We start from the raw sequence: 20,494 nt of genomic DNA on the forward strand, positions 1-20,494 counted from the left end.
GCTCACAGGTGTGAACGGGGAGGAGGGGGCCTCGGAATGGAAGCATGAGGCTCACCGCCTTCAACAGCACTTGCGGCCCAGAGACAACCGCGGCGGACGGACACCCGCAGCCAGCCAGCGAGGAGGAGGAGGCACGGTTACAGGGTGGGTGCAGAACAACAAAACAACAACAATCGAGGGAAGAAGGCGCGGAGGTGGGTCCCAGCTCTGCCCTCGTTTGCCCTCACTTTGGGGGGCGATGCCTTTTTGTTTACTTTTCCATTTTACTTTTATCTTGCTTTTGCATGGGAATGCCCCCAAGGCTGGCATTTCGGTGAAGGCTCAGTCCACAGCTTGTTTTTAGGGTTTATTTATTTATTCAGTCATGTATTTTATTGCTCTACTCGTGTTCGGAAAGTGAAGTTATCTGGAGAGGAGAGTACATGGGTCTGAGGATTGAGGATTGGTATTTGCTTGTGGCTAGTGTGTCTGAGGTTGTTATCATCTTGACGGGAGAAGCGCGCTGGGTCTGAAGAATTTTGGTCTTCGTTTTTCATGGCGAATCTGTGATTTCTAGGATTACTGTGACAGAGCTGATGGTGTTGTTTTGCGAGTTGATAGCACTTTGATTGCCCTGCAGTCCGCCGTCTTCTTCAGGAAGTAGTTTGTATGGGAGTGTGAGAGAGGCCTTTTTATTTATTTATTTATTAATTTTTTTTGGGAAGCGTTTGGTTTCTGATCTTGTGTGTGTTCAGCAGCGAGGTGCGTGAGATAGCGTTCTACATGTGCTATATCTTTTAGTTAAGAATACCGATTTTTTAAGTTGGCAGCTATGGCTTTCTTTTAATTTCTCTTAGGATCGTGTAGATTAGATTGATATCTTAAGAGTCCTGGAGCGCTGGAAATTCTCCTTCTGTGTGACTAGGTTAGTGTCTTTGTCTGTCTATGGAAATTGAACGCGCGGAAAGATTACGGCTCTGCGTGTGGGCGTACACTCGGGAAGCATTCTTCACCAGGGTGCGATATTGCGGAAGCTAACGCTTGTAGCGGCGTATTGGTTGCCTGACTTAAGGACGCGGTGTTGCAACCATTTGTTGCAGATCGAAGTTGAGACACGATGGGTAGATGTGAGGTTCAAAACCATTTTTTTTTTTTTTTTTTTTTTTTTTTTTCCCTTCATCTTCTTCTTTGAAGGTTGCAAATGTGGTCTTTAAGCACCCCCTAATTGCTGTATTTTGGTCTCATCCATCATTATTCAAACAACTCGTTTGCCCAACTCTTTTTCTCTCATAAGAAATGAGGTATGGTTAAATTGTACTATGCAAGAACAGAAGTTTCGACTTGGGTTCAAATAGGAGAATTGTATCGATATTTACGGTTGATATTCATGGTCTTACAACTATTCTGGATTTCCTTTGAGGTCAGAGTACAATGATACCAATCTTAACCTAATTATTATAAATGCAGCCATTTGGAGGTTGTATCTTCACCTTATCATGCTTGTCTTGGACACGGAAGCATCACTGATACCTGTGTCTCATAGTTGGTGGATGAAAACCACACTTCACAAACCTTGTGTGCGGAAACATAAGCTCCCTCTCTCTCTCTCTCTCTCTCTCTCTCTCTCTCTCTCTCGCTCGCTCGCTCTCGCAGTACACACACATACCGTTTTTACAGAAGCTCGCTACTGAGGTACAAATGTTGAATGTTGATGAATGAGTGCCTTAACATGGGTTCCTTAGATTGAGGTGTGTGTTGATGCTCTTCGTTGTCAATGTTTTTACTATGCAGTTTAGCCCATACCTTTTAATGAATGTCGACGTAGGGTCTGTGTTTGCAAGGATGTAATATTTAATAATCGTTCATGGTTTAGGTCGAAAGGGTCGTAGGACTGCACGAATGGACGACCTCACTGACGATGATACGATGAGCATCGCATCGACCGTCTCTTCTTCTGATTACAATAATGGACCAGAAGTTGAGGGGGAGTTTGATGAAAGCACTTTGATGGATCAGTACGTTGAAGCATTGTACCAGAAGAGGTAAGCTTTGTATTTGTCTTTGCCTTTCAGTTTTGTACCCTAGGTTACGATTGTTATGCAGCATATGTGAATGGTAGAAAATGACTCAGAATAAATACATGGCTAAGTAATGTACCTGAGAGCAGTTCCCACGAAAGGGTCTTGCTACTAATTAGGTTGTTTCAAAAGTGGATGATGCTATGATCCTTGTTTAGTCGCAGCACGCATTAGTTGATCGAGGAATTGTAGGGATTTGTTCTTTTGTCAATGATTTGCAAGCGTCGGGCTCAATAGCTCGAGGCCGCTATTGCACACTTTTCGTGTATCTAAAGTTTGTTAGACCTGGTCGTTACACACAGGGCATCAATGCGGGAGGCTGGACTGAAAGGCTTGATAGATGCTTTTACGAGCGCGGTATTAACCGACTTTGCCGAGGATCAGTAAGTTTTCTTTGATCTCATGAGTCTAATGTGTTTTATTTCAAGGTTTAATATACGAAAATAAACATGATATTGTTAGCTAGGTAGATTCTCCGCTTTTAAAGGTGATGGTTCTTCACCCGTTAGTTAACTAAGAATTAATCTGAGCTTTTTTTTAAGCGAGTTATGTTTGCCTCAATCTTTCCGTGTATTTCTTTTGAATCTAGGTGTGAGACGCTTGCAAATAGGTTTATCAACTCCATCAAGGTTGGATCTGGGAGTGAGATTGCTCAAGGAGCCCGAGCACTTGGTGAGTTGTTACTTTACAAAACTGTGCACCTGTTCTCGGAGCCGCCTCTGAATCATATTCTATCTTAATGTGTCTATTTGATGCGACTTTGAGGTGCATATCATTGGAATCTGGACATGAAGTGCACATATGTTCCCCATGTCACTTACCTGTGGCTCAAATCAGCAAAAGTTACCCAAGTTCACACGTGACTTTGTTGAGTCGTATATGTCTTTAAGTTAGGTACTAACTTTATTTCCTTGCTTACCATGTAATTGTAGGTCTCTTGGCCTTCACGGCTGGAGCGGGAAGCAGTGCTCAACAGATTCTAACAGATGCTACACCACATTTGTGGAAAGTGGCCAGAGTTGGGAACTCTCCTGCTGCTCGTTCCTCTGTAAGTGTACCAGTATTGTTAATACTGCCTACATGTTGGACTTGGTAGTTTCAGATGTGAAGTACATTTTATCAGTGTTATGGTGCTGTATAATTTTGTTTATCTGGGATATTTTTAATTTTAACATAATTTTATTTTAAGTATTTACATTCTTTGGTAATCTACTTTGGGTTGTGACTCTTTGTCTTCTTATAGATCGTATCAATCTCCTCTAAAATAATATCGTTTTTTTAAATTAAATTTATTTATTTATTTATTTTTGTACATACTAATTGCATAGGCTTAAGTAGTATAAGAATGTTTTTTCTGACGTTCATACGATTGAATAATTTTATAATTCGGTTCATTTAACTTGCTTGCATGTTGCAGTGCCTAGAGACCTTGGGGCTTCTCGCCTTTATTGGGGCATCGGATCTTGGGGCCACAGAGGCTACTATGGAAACTCTCTGGTCCATTGTCAATCACACACACAGTTCTGAAGATCAGGTACTTCAAAGCATTTTTGACTGGAAACATACACTATGAATATACTAGACCTTTGCACCGAGCGTTTTAGGAGTTTCTGTCTAATAAGCATGAGCTTCTGTGACGTACCAAGGAGTCCAATGTTCATTTTTGTGTTGCCACATGTGTTTTATTTGTGTTATAATGTTGCTTGAGCATTGTTATTAAAGTACATTGATTTTCCCAATTTGCAGAAGACTGGAATCAACTTCCCCCCGTCTTCAGCGAGGGTATCTGCTTTGATGGCATGGTCTCTATTGTTGTCTACGGTGGATCCTCGGAGAGTTTCATCCAGCCATCTTCAATCGTAAGTGCACTAAATCTTCTTGCAGCAAGTTGCTAGTAGGCGGCATCTTCATAACATAGCGGATGAAATAAAAAAGCAACATTTCTCATTTGAATCATACATGGTCGGTAATGATCTTATTCCTATTGCGAACGCACTTAACTCCATCTTTCTGAGGATTGACTGCAGCAGCAGTAGCATCATGCTGCTATTTGACTGGTATTGAACATGGATGCAGCGTCTTTGATCCTGCAGTACCTTGAGGTTTATGGAAGTTTAAGGACTTTGTTTTGGGGTTACAGGAGTGTCTCAGTTTTGTCCGGCTTATTGAAGAACGAGGATTTGGCTGTGAGGACTGCCGCTGGAGAATCAATCGCCTTGCTCTACGAGATGACAAATTCATTGGGTTCCGCAGAAGATGTTGAGGATACAGTCGATGACTTAGTCCCTCCAGTTTCTACATCCATCAACCCTAGAGTAATCAAACTTGTTGTGCTACCTGTCATACCATAGCATACTTATTTGTATTGAATATCTTATCACATATCGCTATTATTATTACTCGCTTTGAACACCTTATTCATAGATCCAGTTTCTCTTAATGTCTATCTGCTTCTTTGTTGCAAAACCTTGTTTTTAAATGTTGCATTTGTTGGAAATTCTACAGAATTTTAGTCTAGACGTGCAACACCTTTTTTTTCCTTTGGCATTTCAGGTAGCAACAGGTGCAAGGGCTACAATTTCAGAAGATGAAGTTGTCGAGCAGATGAAAACTTTGTCTGTGCACGCTGGTGGTAAAGGGCAACCGAAGAAGGAAAGGGCTGTGCAACGGAGTTCATTCCGTGAACTTTTAGCTGCTATTGAGGTGAGTTCAAGCTTCAGTAGTTTATTGTGATTCAGAACTATACTAGCCCTTCAGGCCTGGGTTTAAAAGTATAACCATTGAATGCGAAGTATGTTTGTTGTAATATGTTCACGTTAGATATTTTTTGTGTTGTGTTTTCGGTGTAGGATGGTGTTGCTCCTCAAGTCTCTGTTAAGCTGCCAGCAGGGAATGCCTTAAAGTTCAACTCCTGGACTGAGATTATACAGGTTTTTTGAAATCTTCGTTTATTCTGAAAATATTCTTGCGGATGCTTTGGAGCTGACGTTGATATGAGTACTTGCAACATCGTATTTTCGCATTTTGGGGTGCGTCCCTTGAACACGTCTAGTAGCGTGGTTGTAACAGATGTTTTTTGCTTTGCATTTGCAGTTAAATGTTATACGGCGTTTCTTGGGTGAGGGATTTCAGACGCACATGCAAGTGAGTATTCTTTATTTCGTCCTTCAGCCTTTTCAGTAATTGGATTATTTAGCGTTGAAGCAAAAAGATAATCTTTGCAGCAGAAAGTTATGAGATTGCTCAGATTCATAAATTCATTTGTTTTTACCATGAAATTCTTTCTGTTCACATGAGAATTTGATGCTACTCATTCTGAATATTTTACATCTCAACAAAGTTTGGTCTTTTTCTCATCGTGTGTGTTATTGAATCAGGGAAATCCTCTGCTGCATGAAATCTTTGACTTTGTACCTCAGGCTGAAAAGCGCAAGACTCTTTCCACAAAAGAGAAGGTTCTCAAACTGCACTAGTTTAGATGCTTCTGAATTTGTCATGTTTCGTTTACAAGCTCATCGTCCATATTAATGAGTTCTCACTCGTCTTTATCTGCCAACCTGTCATAGGACTAACATTTCACTTTCTTTCTATTTGCAGAGAATGTTGCAGTCACCTAATTCTATTGTCAGTAAGGCTCGCACTGAAGTGATGAATCGCCGACGTCAAAATTCTCGGGTATCTTATTTCTTCGATCTGCAGAATTAACAACGGTTTAGCATGTTGCAGGAACCGTGTCTTATTTTCATATACACGTCAGCCAATCTGAATTTATTTCTCACATCTTGAACTGTTTCTCTACAGGTACAGAAAATGGGGGGGTTTAGCGCCAATGGCCATGATAGCGACTAGAAATTGTTTAAAATTTGTCATTGTTTACGGTGAGACCCTGCAACTGGACTTGTTGCATTGGGTTTGGGCTTCTATCATCAGTCAATTCCTTCTCATCTGAGAATTATCATGCGAATTGCTATTTTAGAACCTAAAATTATATTATTTAGTTATTGTCGCAAGCTTTTGTTCTTAATATGTTGACTTGTTCATTCTGGAAAAGATTCTTTGTAAACAATCCGGTAATTGTAAATGCATTTGAGTGTAGTACGACTGTCTCCATGTAAACTTGTATTATTTTGGATGTTGAAGCAGTCTTGGCACTAGGAAATTTCTCGTATCTTCCCAAAATGTAAGTAAATATTTCATGACCAACTTCTGTATTTTGGAAATACATCATTGCTGTTCCAATTTCCACCCGTCACTATTGAAGGATATAACATTCTACAGCAGTTGTAAGTTCTAATTCATTTTGATAGGTTAACCAAATTTACTAATTTGAAATCATTGCTGCAGAGATTATTGTCTTTTGACCAGCCTGACGAAATATGATATTATGCTTTACAACGTATGGAACTAAATTAAACTTTGGATGTTATATTTATATTTGAGAAAATTGTGAAATACAATTTTAATTTTGAAAGTCTACACACTATACAATTAAAAAACAAAAAGGGAAGGCACATGTTTGAATTTTTTTAGATTGCAATCAATGAAACTTCCTTCCTAAAGAGTTGATTCATCCATTTTATTGATCCTATTTCGTTTATCATTGTGTAATTAAGTAGTACTTAAAATATCTAATGAATTGATACAATCTAATAAAGTAATAAAATTGAATAATAAAGAATGCCTCGTTGAGATTTTGCCTATTCATATAAGGTGGTAATAATATATCTTTTAGGTTTAGGCTACAAGCACATCCTAAATTATTATATACACTTGTTATGTCTATATACACCTAAAGTTTTTGATTGACTTAGATAAATCTCTTTTCTTAGTATGGATCTTTATTCCCTTTTCTTCCTTGTCAAGATGCGAGTCTTGCCTCATTGGCATAGATCTTGTTTCTCTTTTCTCCCTTGCCCCAATGTGGATCTCAAGACCAATTAGAGTTTAGCATGATGAAGAATAGTTGAGAAAAAATAGGCAACATATGTCCATGATATGAATTTGAATTAGACATTACTTTGAACTATATACTTCTTCTATATTGTTTCTATTTCCATTGCAATGAAGACCATCTCTCTTCTTAATGATTTGTAATAAGCTAGTATAGTATGAATGACAAAATTGAAATGATTTTGCTAACAACAAATGATGAAAACCAAAGAACATACATCAATGAGGTTACATGAGATTCAATACAAATCTGTAGCAACTCAATCCACAACCTTAACATGAATCACAAACAATAAATTTCTCAAACATCTACTTCTTTCAGCTTAATATATTATATTCAAGAGTCATTGGACTTTAATCTCCTAGTCGATGTGCTTTCCAATGTTATAAACAGTCAAAATCACTTACTTGCTTTATTAATGGTTGTGTAAGAATAAATACAAGATGTATTGTTATGGTGCCTTAAAGGATCAAATAGTGTCATATTACATGAATTCTTGTTCAAGAATAAACAAGGTATCTAACTGAAGAAGGTAAAGTTATATTTTGTAAATATCAAGGAGGCCTAATAGATTTCAACTATCTAAATACAGAGTAATTTGAATTTCAATTCAAAAGTGCTTAAAGCCAATATAAAGTGCTCAAAAACATTCTTCTAAGTAACCTCAACCATATACAAATTCCAATTGCCTCATTACTTTCATAATAAAGTAATTTTGATTTCTCTTTGCAAGCCTTAATCTTAGTCAATGAGTTTCAGCAAGCTGTAATTTCTAATGTGACCATCTACTTGGTGGCACAAATACCACTATAAGTCTTCTACATGTTCAAAAAAAATCAGCCCAATTTAAGTCATAGATTGTCAGAAAAAGCCCAAAATCTGCACTAATATTATTTGGCTGCCAACTTGAAAGTTGATATAAATGTTCTAGTAGTAATTTCTCCTCCTCGAACTATTATCTTCAATTCAAAATTGGTGTGTGGTTTGATCTTGAAGTCTTCTACAATTATGCCAAATTTCACCTTAATTAGACTAGTTGATCTTTAAATATTATAGAAACCCTATCTAATCTCAAATTGCCAATTTCTAATACCTTCTTGTACTATAAACCAAATATCTTTCAATTGCACTATTAGATTAATACAAAATTTTATACTCAGTTAGCACACTCAATCAACTAAGTGTTGTCAAATTTTGAACTATAGATGTGGCACCAATTGTATGAACTAAATGAGAATACTAGCCCTAATTATATTACTTAAATTCCAAACCACAAATATAAATCTTGATTTTGAATAACAATTGCAAAGTCATTCCAAATCTTCTAAAAACAAGCCTTATATCTTTGTAATCAATCTAAATCTAGCTCACTAATCTTAATTGCCAATCTTCAAATGTTCCCTTTTTTGCCCTAGGCAATTTTTTTAGTGCCTAGAGGTCTAATTTCGACCTTGTCCAATAAATAATCGACCCTTAGGTATCAATCTAATCTATCCTAGAGGATTTTTAGTCCAATCCTATGCTCAACTTAATCTTAGTATCAACCATACTAATTATTTACCTTTTTTAATATGTTTTTATCAATTTATGGCTTTTCTAAGGTAGTAAATCAATATTAGACTAATGCTGATTTTGGTCAAGACCTTAATACTAAGTGATCTATCTTTGGCTTAATACACAAAGTTCGAGAAGCGTCAATCAAGTAGTCCAATAAAAAACAAATTTCAATGGCTCTGAGTACCACTGAGGCAAAATACGATTAGCCATATTGAATCAATGCAATAGTTTGTTGATTTATATTTTTTAATGCAGCTAAATATTAGCTGGATCTTGATGTATTTTTATTCCAAGATAAACAAGTGCTTGTTCAGTCATCTTGAAGGTACTCAATAATTGTGACATTAATTGGTAGATTTGTGTTAGGTTGTTTTTAGTGATAATGTCATCTATGTATAGAAGTGTAATAGTGTATGTTGAATTATTAATTGATTAATATAGGCTATAATTAACTCAACTTTTAGATAGTCTTTTATTATATAGATAGTTATCAATTCTTGAATATCATACTTAAGGTGCCTATTTAAGTCCCTATAAAGGTCAAATTAGTTTATACACTTTCTCATTTTTTGTTGGATTTTGAAAGCTTGAGGATAATACTTTGTAAGGGCATAAATGAGCCAAATCAAAATAAATAAAATAATGAATTAATATAGGCATCTTTAAGAGAGAGTTAAGAATAAGTTTAAGTAAAAATTATCTCAATTATTAAGAATTGATACCTGAAGAGGATGAGTTTTGAATTAGAATCGAAATCAAACCTTAAGACACAAAACTATGCACCTATGAAAATTTCAAGGTTCTTTGGTTGATTGGAGGGTGGATTTTGAAAGCAAACAAGAGAGAGGTTTTTTGAGCATTGATTTTAAGTGATTTGAGTATGTAATAACTTTGTAAAGACTTTGCAATATTAGGATTTTTTTCAAGTGACTTTGCATTTTGAGAAATTCCAAAATTTTATACTTTGGACAATTGTGTAAAATTTATAATTGATCTACAAATGATTTTTTTTGATCAAGTAATAATTATTGTGTATAATCTAGGTTGTAAGTTTGAACTTGATCTAATGGTTTGTTCAAAGTTTATTGAAGCTCAAATATATTGAGGACTTAGAAATTGGGATTTAGAGGATAAGTAAGAATTTCTAAGATATTTGTCAATTTGTTAATATGACTTTTAACAATCATGCAAATTTTGAGACCTATTGAAAGATGAAATTAAGAGATTTTGGATCTTAAATATCAACATTAAGATTGGAGAAGAAGACTGGCCAACACTTAAGTGAATTTTAGGAATTATTTTTTGTTTAATATGTTTGATCTTCTTCAACTTTTTTTGTACTTATTACCAACTTAATTATTGAAAAATTTACAAATATTTAGTTAAAATCAATGGTTAAATAATTAGTTATTGATATTTCAATCTATTGTAGGATTTATTAAGAATTTATTTAAAATTTAAAAATTGATTAGAAATTGATTAGAAATTGATTAGAATTAATTTAAGATTTAGTATTTGATTAGTATTGATTGAAAATTTTATTAGGGTTTATTTAGGATTTACGATTTGATAAATAATTAGATAAGATTTTATTACAATTTAATCTTGGATTTGATTAAGATTCATTATGGTTTCATTAAAATTGATTTTAAGTTTAGAATTTTATTAAAAATTACTTAGGATTTATTTAGGATTTATTTAGTAATTATTTTAAAGATTATTTATAATTTCTTTAAATTTTTATTTCTAGTAATTCAAAAATAAACTAAAATAAAATATTATTTTTATAATAAATATTATTTTTATAATATTATTTAGTTTTTATTTTTTATTTTTTTAGGATTTTTTATTATTTTTATTTGAAGTTAATTATGACTTCTTTATGTTTCTTTTATAATTTTTTATAATTTTTTTTAAATTGATTAAATTTTGATTAAGCTTAAAGATTATTTAAGATTTATTTAATACTCTATTATAATTAGTAGGATTTTTTTTTATTTTTACTTACCTTCTACAATTAGGTGCCCAATACATTCTCAAGCAAGAATACTCATAATATGACACCATCTTTAAAATATTTTTTAATATCTTAAATTTCTTTAATATTTCTAAAAAAATATTAAAAAATATATAATATTTCTTTAAAAATACTAAAGAGAAATCCATGATATCTTAAAGAAGTTATTGGTGAATAAGATGGAATATCTAGATCCATTGAATAATAATGTTGGGAATAGAATAATTTGATCTATGTGTAAGAATTATAAAATCATTTTATTTGGATGATAGATTATCCAAAAAATCTTTCACAATGTTGCCTTTTTGCCATACATTGTTCACAAATATCTTTTATTGGATTGAGAGAGGACATACTTCATACTTTATCATTTCTTGTCTCTGTATATATACTATCTAAATAGGACTTCCAACACGTGTTCAATTTTCAAGACATGTGTCTTCATTTGCAAGACAAGTTTTATAGTTTGTTATTCAAGATAGGAAGATTATCCTATTATTTGATTATTGATGAGGCCTTACTAACTCTTTTAAATTAAAATATTTAAAATATTCACAAGAATTATTCCTAAATCTAATAAAATCACCAAATATTAGAATTATCTTCCAAGGTTGTGATACCAAATATATTATAACTTATCATTTATTTGAAAAAAAATAATTGATCTTAAATATCTTTGACTCTATTACCTTCTTTTGAAGGCTATGATAATCATAATATCTCATTTTGTCTCATATTATATGTTGTCTTATTTAGACATGCACCAGACATCTCATTCTAGAAGGTAAAGTTGTATATTACATGTATTCAAAAAATCTTAATAGGTTTTATCAATATAAGAAAAATACAATTCAAATTTTAATTCAAAAGTGCTTAAAGCCAATACAAAGTATTCAAAAACACTCTTTTTAGTAACTTCAATCATGTACAAACTCCAATTGCCTTTTAACTTTCATAATTAGGCAATTTTATTTTTTCTTTGCCTATCCTAATTCTAGTGAGTGAACTTTAGCAAGCTATAACTTATAATCTAATTATCTACATGGTGTAAAAATTTATATACAAATGCCGATATTTGTCTTTTATATGCTTTTTAAAAAAACTAGTCCAATCCAATTTACAAATTATGAAAAAATATCCAAAAAACCTTTACTAATGTGACTCAGCCACCAACTTGAAAGTTGATGCAAATGTGCTAGTAGTGATTTTTTCTTCTACAACTATTAATTTTAGCTCAAAATTAGAATATAGCTTGATCTTCAAGTCTTCAAATATTATGCTAAATTTTATTTTTTTTCAACTAGTAGATCTTTAGATATCATAGAAATCCTACTTAATCTCAACCTGCTAACTTTTGATATCTTCTTGTATAAAAAATTAGATATCTCTCAATTTATCTCTTAGATTAATAAAAAAAAATTATTTATACTTAGCACACCCAATTAATCAACTATTGTTAAATTTTGAATTATAGATATGATACAAATTGCACGAATTAGCCAAGAGTGTTTGAATTAATTGTATTGCATAAATCCAAAGTCACCAATATAAATCCTAACATTGAATAATAATTGCAAAGTCATTCCAAATCCTATGAAAATAAACCTTATACCTTTGAAATGAGCTTGAATCTAGCTATCCAATCTTAATTATTAATCTCTAAATTTTTCTATATTTTGTCCTAAGCGGCCGTTTTAGTTGCTAGAGGTCTGATTTAAATCCTATTCCACAAACAATCAACCCTCGGATATCAATCCAACCTATCGTAGAGATTTTTTAGCATGACCCTATTTTCAATTTAATTTTAGTATCAACCATACTAATTATTTACTTCTTTTATTCTATTTTTATTAATTATTATTTATTAAGATAGTAAATTTTTTTTTATAATGTAGAAGGTAAAATTACTTACCAACCTTTAATCTACTAGCTATTAGGACAAGAAAATAAAGTAAGAGACTTTTATAAAAGCCTTATTTAAATATCTTGAATTATTATTGAATCAAGATAATTAGATATTAATTAGAAATTTATTTCTTATTTTTTATTTATTTTTTATTCATTTTTGATCCACCTCTTCTAAACTTGTACATCTTCCAATATGTGCCAAATGAACTATATGTCATAATTGGCATCACACCATCTCTTTTTTTTTTTGCATTAAATCCTTCATTATTATTTTTACCATCCATTTTAGTACATTATCTTTTTTAAAAATATTAATATTTTCAGCATGATCTCTCTCATTGATTTCTTTATCTCATCTCTTGAAAATCTTCACTAATTTTTGAGCAATAGATATTTTCAATCTTGTACCATCCAACTCTTTCAATGAATATGTAGTTTTATCATAGAGTATTACTACTATATACAATCCAAACCAATGTTTTAAAAACTTTTACAAAGCATTGTGTTGATTATCCAAACTATTGTCATAAACAAATATCCAATCACCTTCTTTAATTTTTCTAGGCCTAAATTAATGTTATTTATGAAATTGATCCTTATTCTTTAGCCTAATCTTTTGTAATCTTTTCAATGCTAGCTCTACATTTTCTGATCTTTGTTCAAGTTATTGAATTCTAATAGCTAAAAATTCTTTTCTTGTCAATCCATCTTCTTAGGATAACATAATCTAAGTTGGAACATGTTCTTCAATTGGCATAATAGATTTTTGATTTGTCATGAGTTCTACTAGTATGAAAGCAATATTCACCCTTGAATCCAAATTACAAGATGGCCTCATTTAAGAATTGCTTGTAATTGGTGGTATGAAGTGGAAGTAGCAAGAACAAAGAATAAAAGAAGAACAACACAAAATAAGTAAACAAGTGCAATCAAGCAATTGTACACTATAAACTAATCACAATCTGTTTACTAGATTTTTATTTAATTAAATATAAAAATAAAAATAAAAATATATTTTTAGATACATAATTTTTTTTTTATCTTTCTAATGACATAAAATATATGTAATTTTAAGTTACTATGAGTAAGTCATGATAAATTAAAGATAGAATTTAAATAATAGACAAATTAAATGAATAATTTTTACCTTAATGATAACTTGCTTAAGAAATCAAGAGTTCGAACCTCACTAAGGCTCATAAGTAGTATATATGGAGTTTCTAAAGAGGCCTTGAGGCCTTAGACTTATCTTCTTATCTATATCCAAGGTGCTATAATCCATATTGAACTTGTACACCTCCCTTCCTATAGGGACTAGACTAGTTGCTGGTCCTCCTATTTTCTACTAGTAAAACTTATTTTTTTGTATTTTTGACTTCACCATGGTGATTAAAAATATCTTGTGAGCCTAAGAAATTTGTATGGCCTACAAATCTTGCTTCATTTCTTTATAATGGCTCCCAAGGTGGTAAAATTCAATTTTACCAAGGTCTTGAAATCTTCTATAAAAATTCCTAAAAAATTCTAAATAAATTCTAAGGAAATTCTAAAAAATTATATATTATTTTTTTATAATGATAATATCTATTCAAAGCTATGTTTTTCTATCTTGATGATATTTTATAGTAATAAAATCAATCTACATCCACTAAAAATCCTATTTTCTAAAAAAATATTAAAAAGACATGAAGTTCTCTTCATGCTTCTTCTAACTACTAAGTAATCATTGATAGGATTTTTATAAGTAAAAAGTATAGATAAAAGGCCAATGAAGACATTGGTCTTAATAACTAATCTTTAATACTTAACGATAAGTAAAAATACTAAGTTAACTAAAATAATTGCCTCCAAGTCTTATTAAGACTCCATTTTTATAACTTTTCTTCTAATAAGACTTTTATAACTTATAAATACTTTTAAATTCTAATAAATAATTAAATAGTCAAATATATTTTTTAATCTTAATATTTATATAATTAAATAATTTAAAATTATATTTTTAACTAATCCACCAATTAAGATGCATTGATAGAATCACAACTAGCATATATCCTATTACTAAACTATGTGTTGTTCAATCAGTCCATAATGCATAAGATAGAAGTTGAGACTATTCTTTCATTCATCCATTGCAAGCTTTAACCAAGGCTTTGACAATTGATAGATGTTTACATTCACTCTTTGTATTTTCTTCTAGATTATAAATAGTAGTCAATGATAATTTAATTTTTCATCTCTTAAAGAATTTATAAGCTTCATGTATATCTAATTCTCTATAATCTACAATAATTTTTTTTATATAGTAATAATGATAAATAATATTCTCAAGCAAAAACCTACAATTGTTTTTTATAGATTTTATTCTTGTGCCTTGTTTTCTATTTGATTTGATAAATCTTTATGAGCCAAAACTAAATATCTCATTTGCTAATGTCTCATTAGCATAATAACCAAATCGACAATCTATTTAAAATAAATATTCAAAGAATATATTGGATGTAGACCATTTTGATGTCGTATATTTGAATACATCTGACAACTTACATAAGATTCTGCAAATAAAGCCACATCTCAATACATATTCTTCCACTAATATAATTCCTTCAATTTCATAAAAGTAGTCCAAATTCTTCTATGCCATGTTAATAGGCTATTATGAAATTCCTTGAGAATTTTTTTTTTTATCTTTCTTAGTATCTATTACTTGTTGTGGCATTCTAATATTTATTTTTGGCCTCTTTTATAAAAATCTTCCTTGTTATATAAACCTCTATATCTTTTTTCTGATTTTTTAAAATTTTTCAACTGATCAATTAGCATGCTTAATTAATATACTCAAATAATGTTCAATATTTAATATATTTAATATATATATATATATATTGTATAATTTTCTTTATAAAATTTCTTATCTTTCTTGTTTAATTGTGAAATAAAATAAAATTTTGTACCTTCATCATCAATATCCTCAATTATCTCATTCTTTCCATCATATTTTGCTCAAGATAACATACGTGCTACTAGATTGTCTTTTCTTGCAATATGCATAAATTCCAAATTTAATAATTTGATATAAGAAATCCATCTTAATATTATAATATTTGTTATTATACAATTAGTAATCATTCTAAGTAAATACAAATAATCTATTTCAATCACCATCATTGCTCCAATCAAACAACCTTTTTAAAATTTTATAGCTAAAATAACTCTCTATAATTTCCTTTTTACCTATAAATATGCATATTGGTAAGTACTTAAAACCTTAGCATGAAATTGAAATACAAATTTTTATTCATTTGAATCATCTTAATTTATAGCCCATACAATGGCAATTAAATTAATATCCATTGTAAGAATCCCTAGTTTATTGGACTTATAATCAATTTTTCTTAACATTGCAAGTGATGTCAATAATTTCTTCAATCTTTATACAACTTTAATATACATTTTTTTCTATTTAAATTGATAATATTTACGTAATAATTCATACAATAGATCTACTATATAAACATAGTGAAGAATCTAAATATAATAAAATATACATACATCTAAAAATCTACAAACTCTTTTAAATAACTGCAATCCTCTTTTATTCTACCAATTGCATCAACTTTCATTAGATTTGATTTTATTCCATAAAATCCACATTAATATCTAACAATTATAATCTCTTGTATTCCAAATATAGTTTTTGTATTTTATAATATGAAATGAACTTTCTCAAGCTAAGTCAATATGATTTTTCCATTGTACATGATCAAAAAATATACTTATAATACCTTCTCTTATCTAAAGTTTCATCCTTATCTTCTTCTATGCACTCCTTAATAGGAACATCATTTAGAAAAGATGTAGTCTTTTTAGGAATAAAATCCCTCAATACCTTGTTCATCTCATTCATCATATGTGCAATTGAATTAGTACTACTTTGAAGAAGATTACATATTTTAATTAGTTCAAGTGGTATTTTCATTGTTATCATGTCTCTACTGCCTTTTGCAAGTTGAAATTGATCATTGCCTTAATACAAATCATCAATTGAATAGATTGCTCTTCTTACAAATGCTTCAGCAAATTCATCCACTATTGATTAAATTCTTACATTTTTGATAGTCACTGCATTTATTAGCTACATATCTTGAATAAATCATAATGATCCATTTTTCTTAGGCATTTTAAACCATCAACTAGAATATAGTACAAAAGAGGACTCTAAAATCTTCATTTTCACCTTCACTTTCAATAATTCTATGAAGCTTATTAAATGTGCTCTTGGTATTAGAATTGATGTCAAATTCTAAGGTACATGTGGTATAATGAAAATAACTATAGGTATTATAATATTTGGATCCATACATCCAATTTCACAAAATTCAAAGGCAAATGATTTATCTTATTTTTCCAATATCTCTTTGAAGTACACAATTTCTTTTGGCAATATAAAACCATCAAAATTAATCTTCAATTTCTCAAAAGTTTCTTTAGTAAATTTGTGCCCAAAATTTTTTAATTTATTTATTTATTTATTTATTTATTTATTTTTTTCTTCTATCTATTCTTTAGAATCTTTTGGAAAAGGTCTAGTAATGAGTTTTATCTTCTTATCTATTATCTTATATTTTTTTTCAACTATAATCTCTAATATTTGAAAAAATTCAATCATATCATAAACTTCTTTCAATTAAATTTTCATAACTTTATCATTATTACCTAATCCAATAGATGCAATCAATTCTAAAAGATCCTCCAATCCATTTTTTTCATAAATACTAATAACCTTTTTATTATCTTTTAATATTTCTAATCTATATAATTTTTTTAATAATATATAATTTATTTCTTTCTTTTCTTTTTAAATCTTCAATATTCTTATATATAATACTTCCATTTAAAAAAAATTTAATAAATCCTACATCAAAAGCACTTATATTTTATAAGAGTACATCTTTTTTTTTATACCTCTATAATTATTTTTTATAGTAGTATTCTTCAAAAATCCTTGAATTCTTCAACAACCTTTGGCAATGGATTTTTTTTCAATTTTTTTCAATTCCGCTCATGACTTCAAGGCACAATCAAAATTTGTATTGTCCTTCTTCCATCTTCATTACAAATTTGTATATAAGCTGAACTATCATCAAATACCTTTATTTTCATCTAAGTTGTAATAATATATGATTGCTCCAAAATAAAAAGATAAGATGTTACATCTTGAAGAAAGAAATTTTGTTCCATTGCAATATCATCAATTTTAATTTTTATATATGAACAAGCACCATATAACTCACTTCATGTATTATTAGTTGCTTATATTTTCTATCCATGCTCTATAAAAAATAAGCAATCTTTGCTTCATATAAAGATCTTTGGACATAAGATTCATCTCCAAATCAAGGTCAATCAAAACAACAATTAGCTCATCTATATTTTCAACCTTGCCTCTTCTTTTCTTCTATTAAAGCTTCACATTGATTTTTAGCAATATAGAGATACATTGACAAAGCTTCCATAAGATCCTTCCAACTTGTAGCTCCACAAATCATAGTAGCAGTCCTCAATAATACTTCTCATGGCATCTTCTTTTTTTGCATTGTAAAAATAACAAAAGACCAAAGTCTTCTCAATACAATATTTTCAAAAAATCTTATTTGCCATCATCATCCATCATAATACCATAACTTGTGACTTCTCTTACTGTAATTTTATATTTCATCAAATAATACTTAATCAATGCTTTCACATCCCTCTTATCAAAATTGAGTTAGAAAAGAATACCAATATCTTTCAATGCCATCTTTCTATCTTTTGAAAAGTTAATACCTTATTCCACCATTTTATTGAATTCACCACAATCTCTTTGAGAATGAGAACCATTATGATATTAAATATATCTTTATATCTATCTTTGCTTAAAATTAGCCTTTGAATTTATTGTAGAAGTTTTTTCTTTAAGCCTTGCAAGTTTGATTTAAAGATCTTACATCCTATATATAATCTCTTCAAGTTCCATATCTTCTTTCTTTAATATAATCATTGGAGGTTGGACAATAGGTATTGTCAATTATAAAGTATGTACTTGAATTTTAGATATTTATCTAACTCTTTGAATTTCAATCCTATCCTTCTTCTTTTCCTTTTTTGCAAGAAAATCCATGGTAAGTTCAATATTTTCCACTTCATTGTTAATCCTTCATCGTTTTCTTTGTTTTTAAGAAGCAACTTCAATTTTCCTTGTAATTTTCTATCGATAGTTTGAAGAAATAATTCAACCTTATTTGGCTCTATAATTAATTTTTTCATCTTTGATAATCAAGAATATTGCCTTTCAAACTCTTTCAAAGCTTTGTAGCTTGAAAATTCTTATTAGGCTATTCAATTTATTCTAAAAATGATTTCTTAATAATTTAGTCAGTATCTTCCAAAAAAATATTTTTTCTTTAATGGATATGAAAATGTCTTCTATGGATCTCCAAAATGCTCTATAATTGATTTAACATGTTCTCTTATCTCTAGTATTGTAGCAAGTCTAAATAGCTCAATCATATTCTTTTTGAAAATTTAATTCAATTCTTTTTTCCATACATAAAATTTTAAATACTTTGAAATATCTCTTCTACAAAATTGGTCAATTTTATTAATCATTGTTTGCAATGGTTTTTTTCCCAAAGCCTCTTTGCAATCATTATCTTCTTATTTTTGCATAAATAATATAAATACTTAAAAAATATTTGTAATATTTTAATCAAATTATATATCTTGTCTATCAATAGAAAATCTATTTAAAGCTTTATTTAAAGATCCACTTAAAGCTCCATCTAAAGCTCCATGAAAAATCCCAAATTCAACCTTCTTACCTTCTTGTGCTATCAATTTCAATTAACCACAAATACAATTCAATACCTTCTACCTCAAACTTTTATATTAAGTTCACTACTTATGTCATATTATATATTATCTTATTTAGAAATGTACTAAGTACTTGGTTGTGAAAGGTGAAGTTATGTATTAAAAGAATTTTAGAAATCCTAATAGGTTTTATCCATATAAGAAGAATGAAATTCGAATTTCAATTCAAAAGTACTCAAAGCTAATATAAAATGCTCAAAGATACTCTTCTTAGTAACCTCAACTATACAAAAATTCTAATTGCCTTTTAACTTTCATAATTAGGCACTATTGATTTTTTTTACAAGTCCTAATTCTAGTCAATGAAATTTAATAAGTTGTAACTTTTAATTTAATTATCTACTTGGTACAAAAATTTCCATACAAATCCTACTAAAAGTCTTCTACATGCTTAAAAAAATTCAGTCCAATCTAACTTATAAATTGTGAGAAAGCATCCAAAAAATCGTACTAATGTCACTTGGCTACCAACTTAAAAGTTGATGCAAATGTTTGAGTAGTAATTTTTCTTTATTCAATTGTTAATTTCAGCTCAAAATTCGTATATAGCTTAATCTATAAGTCTTCTAATACCATGCCAAATTTCATTTTGTTTTGACTAGTAGATCTTTAAATATCATAGAAATCCTATCCAACTCTAAATTGTCAACTTTTGATAATTTCTTGTAGAAAAACCACACATCTTTCAATTGCACTTTTAAATTAATAAAAAAATTTATGCATACTTAGCACACCTAATTAATCAAGAATTTTAAAATTTCAAATTGTAATTGTGATACCAATTGCATAAATTAATGAAGAGTGCTAGCCCTAATTATATTGTATAAATTAAAAGTCAATAATATAAACCTTGACTTTGAATAAAAATTATAAAGTCATTCAAAATCCTATAAAAATAAGCCTTATGCTTTTGAAATAAGCTTTAAATTAGTTCTTTAATCCTAATTTTTAATCTTTGAATTTTTCCATATTTCGTCTTAGGTGGCTATTTTAGTGGCTAGAGGTTTGATCTTAATCCTATTCTATAAATGGTCGACCTCTTAATATCAATCCAATCTATACTAGGGAATTTTAGCTTAATTCTTCCTTTAATTT

General features: G+C 29.9%; 1 protein-coding gene across 1 annotated transcript; it reads left to right on the forward strand.

Annotated features, from left to right (window-relative positions):
- Positions 1–317: 317 nt before the first annotated feature.
- Positions 318–6,155, forward strand: LOC112276069 (uncharacterized). Its single transcript, XM_024507043.3, has 14 exons — positions 318–1,106; positions 1,853–2,021; positions 2,360–2,440; positions 2,647–2,729; positions 2,990–3,105; positions 3,475–3,591; positions 3,804–3,916; positions 4,198–4,372; positions 4,611–4,760; positions 4,907–4,987; positions 5,151–5,201; positions 5,435–5,512; positions 5,655–5,732; positions 5,859–6,155. The coding sequence occupies exons 1-14, from the start codon at positions 1,097–1,099 to the stop codon at positions 5,904–5,906; spliced, it is 1,350 nt and encodes a 449-aa protein (XP_024362811.1). The 5' UTR covers positions 318–1,096; the 3' UTR covers positions 5,907–6,155.
- The last annotated feature ends 14,339 nt before the right edge of the window (positions 6,156–20,494 follow it).

The sequence above is a fragment of the Physcomitrium patens genome, chromosome 23 (genome assembly GCF_059467195.1).
Source record: "Physcomitrium patens ecotype Gransden chromosome 23, ASM5946719v1, whole genome shotgun sequence".
Lineage (NCBI taxonomy): Eukaryota > Viridiplantae > Streptophyta > Bryopsida > Funariales > Funariaceae > Physcomitrium > Physcomitrium patens.

Excerpts from the sequence above, each read along its gene's own strand:
- LOC112276069 (XM_024507043.3), top strand. Across the intron at positions 2,022-2,359 it reads GAAGCATTGTACCAGAAGAG|GGCATCAATGCGGGAGGCTG; the intron begins GTAAGCTTTGTA and ends CGTTACACACAG. Across the intron at positions 5,202-5,434 it reads GATTTCAGACGCACATGCAA|GGAAATCCTCTGCTGCATGA; the intron begins GTGAGTATTCTT and ends TTATTGAATCAG.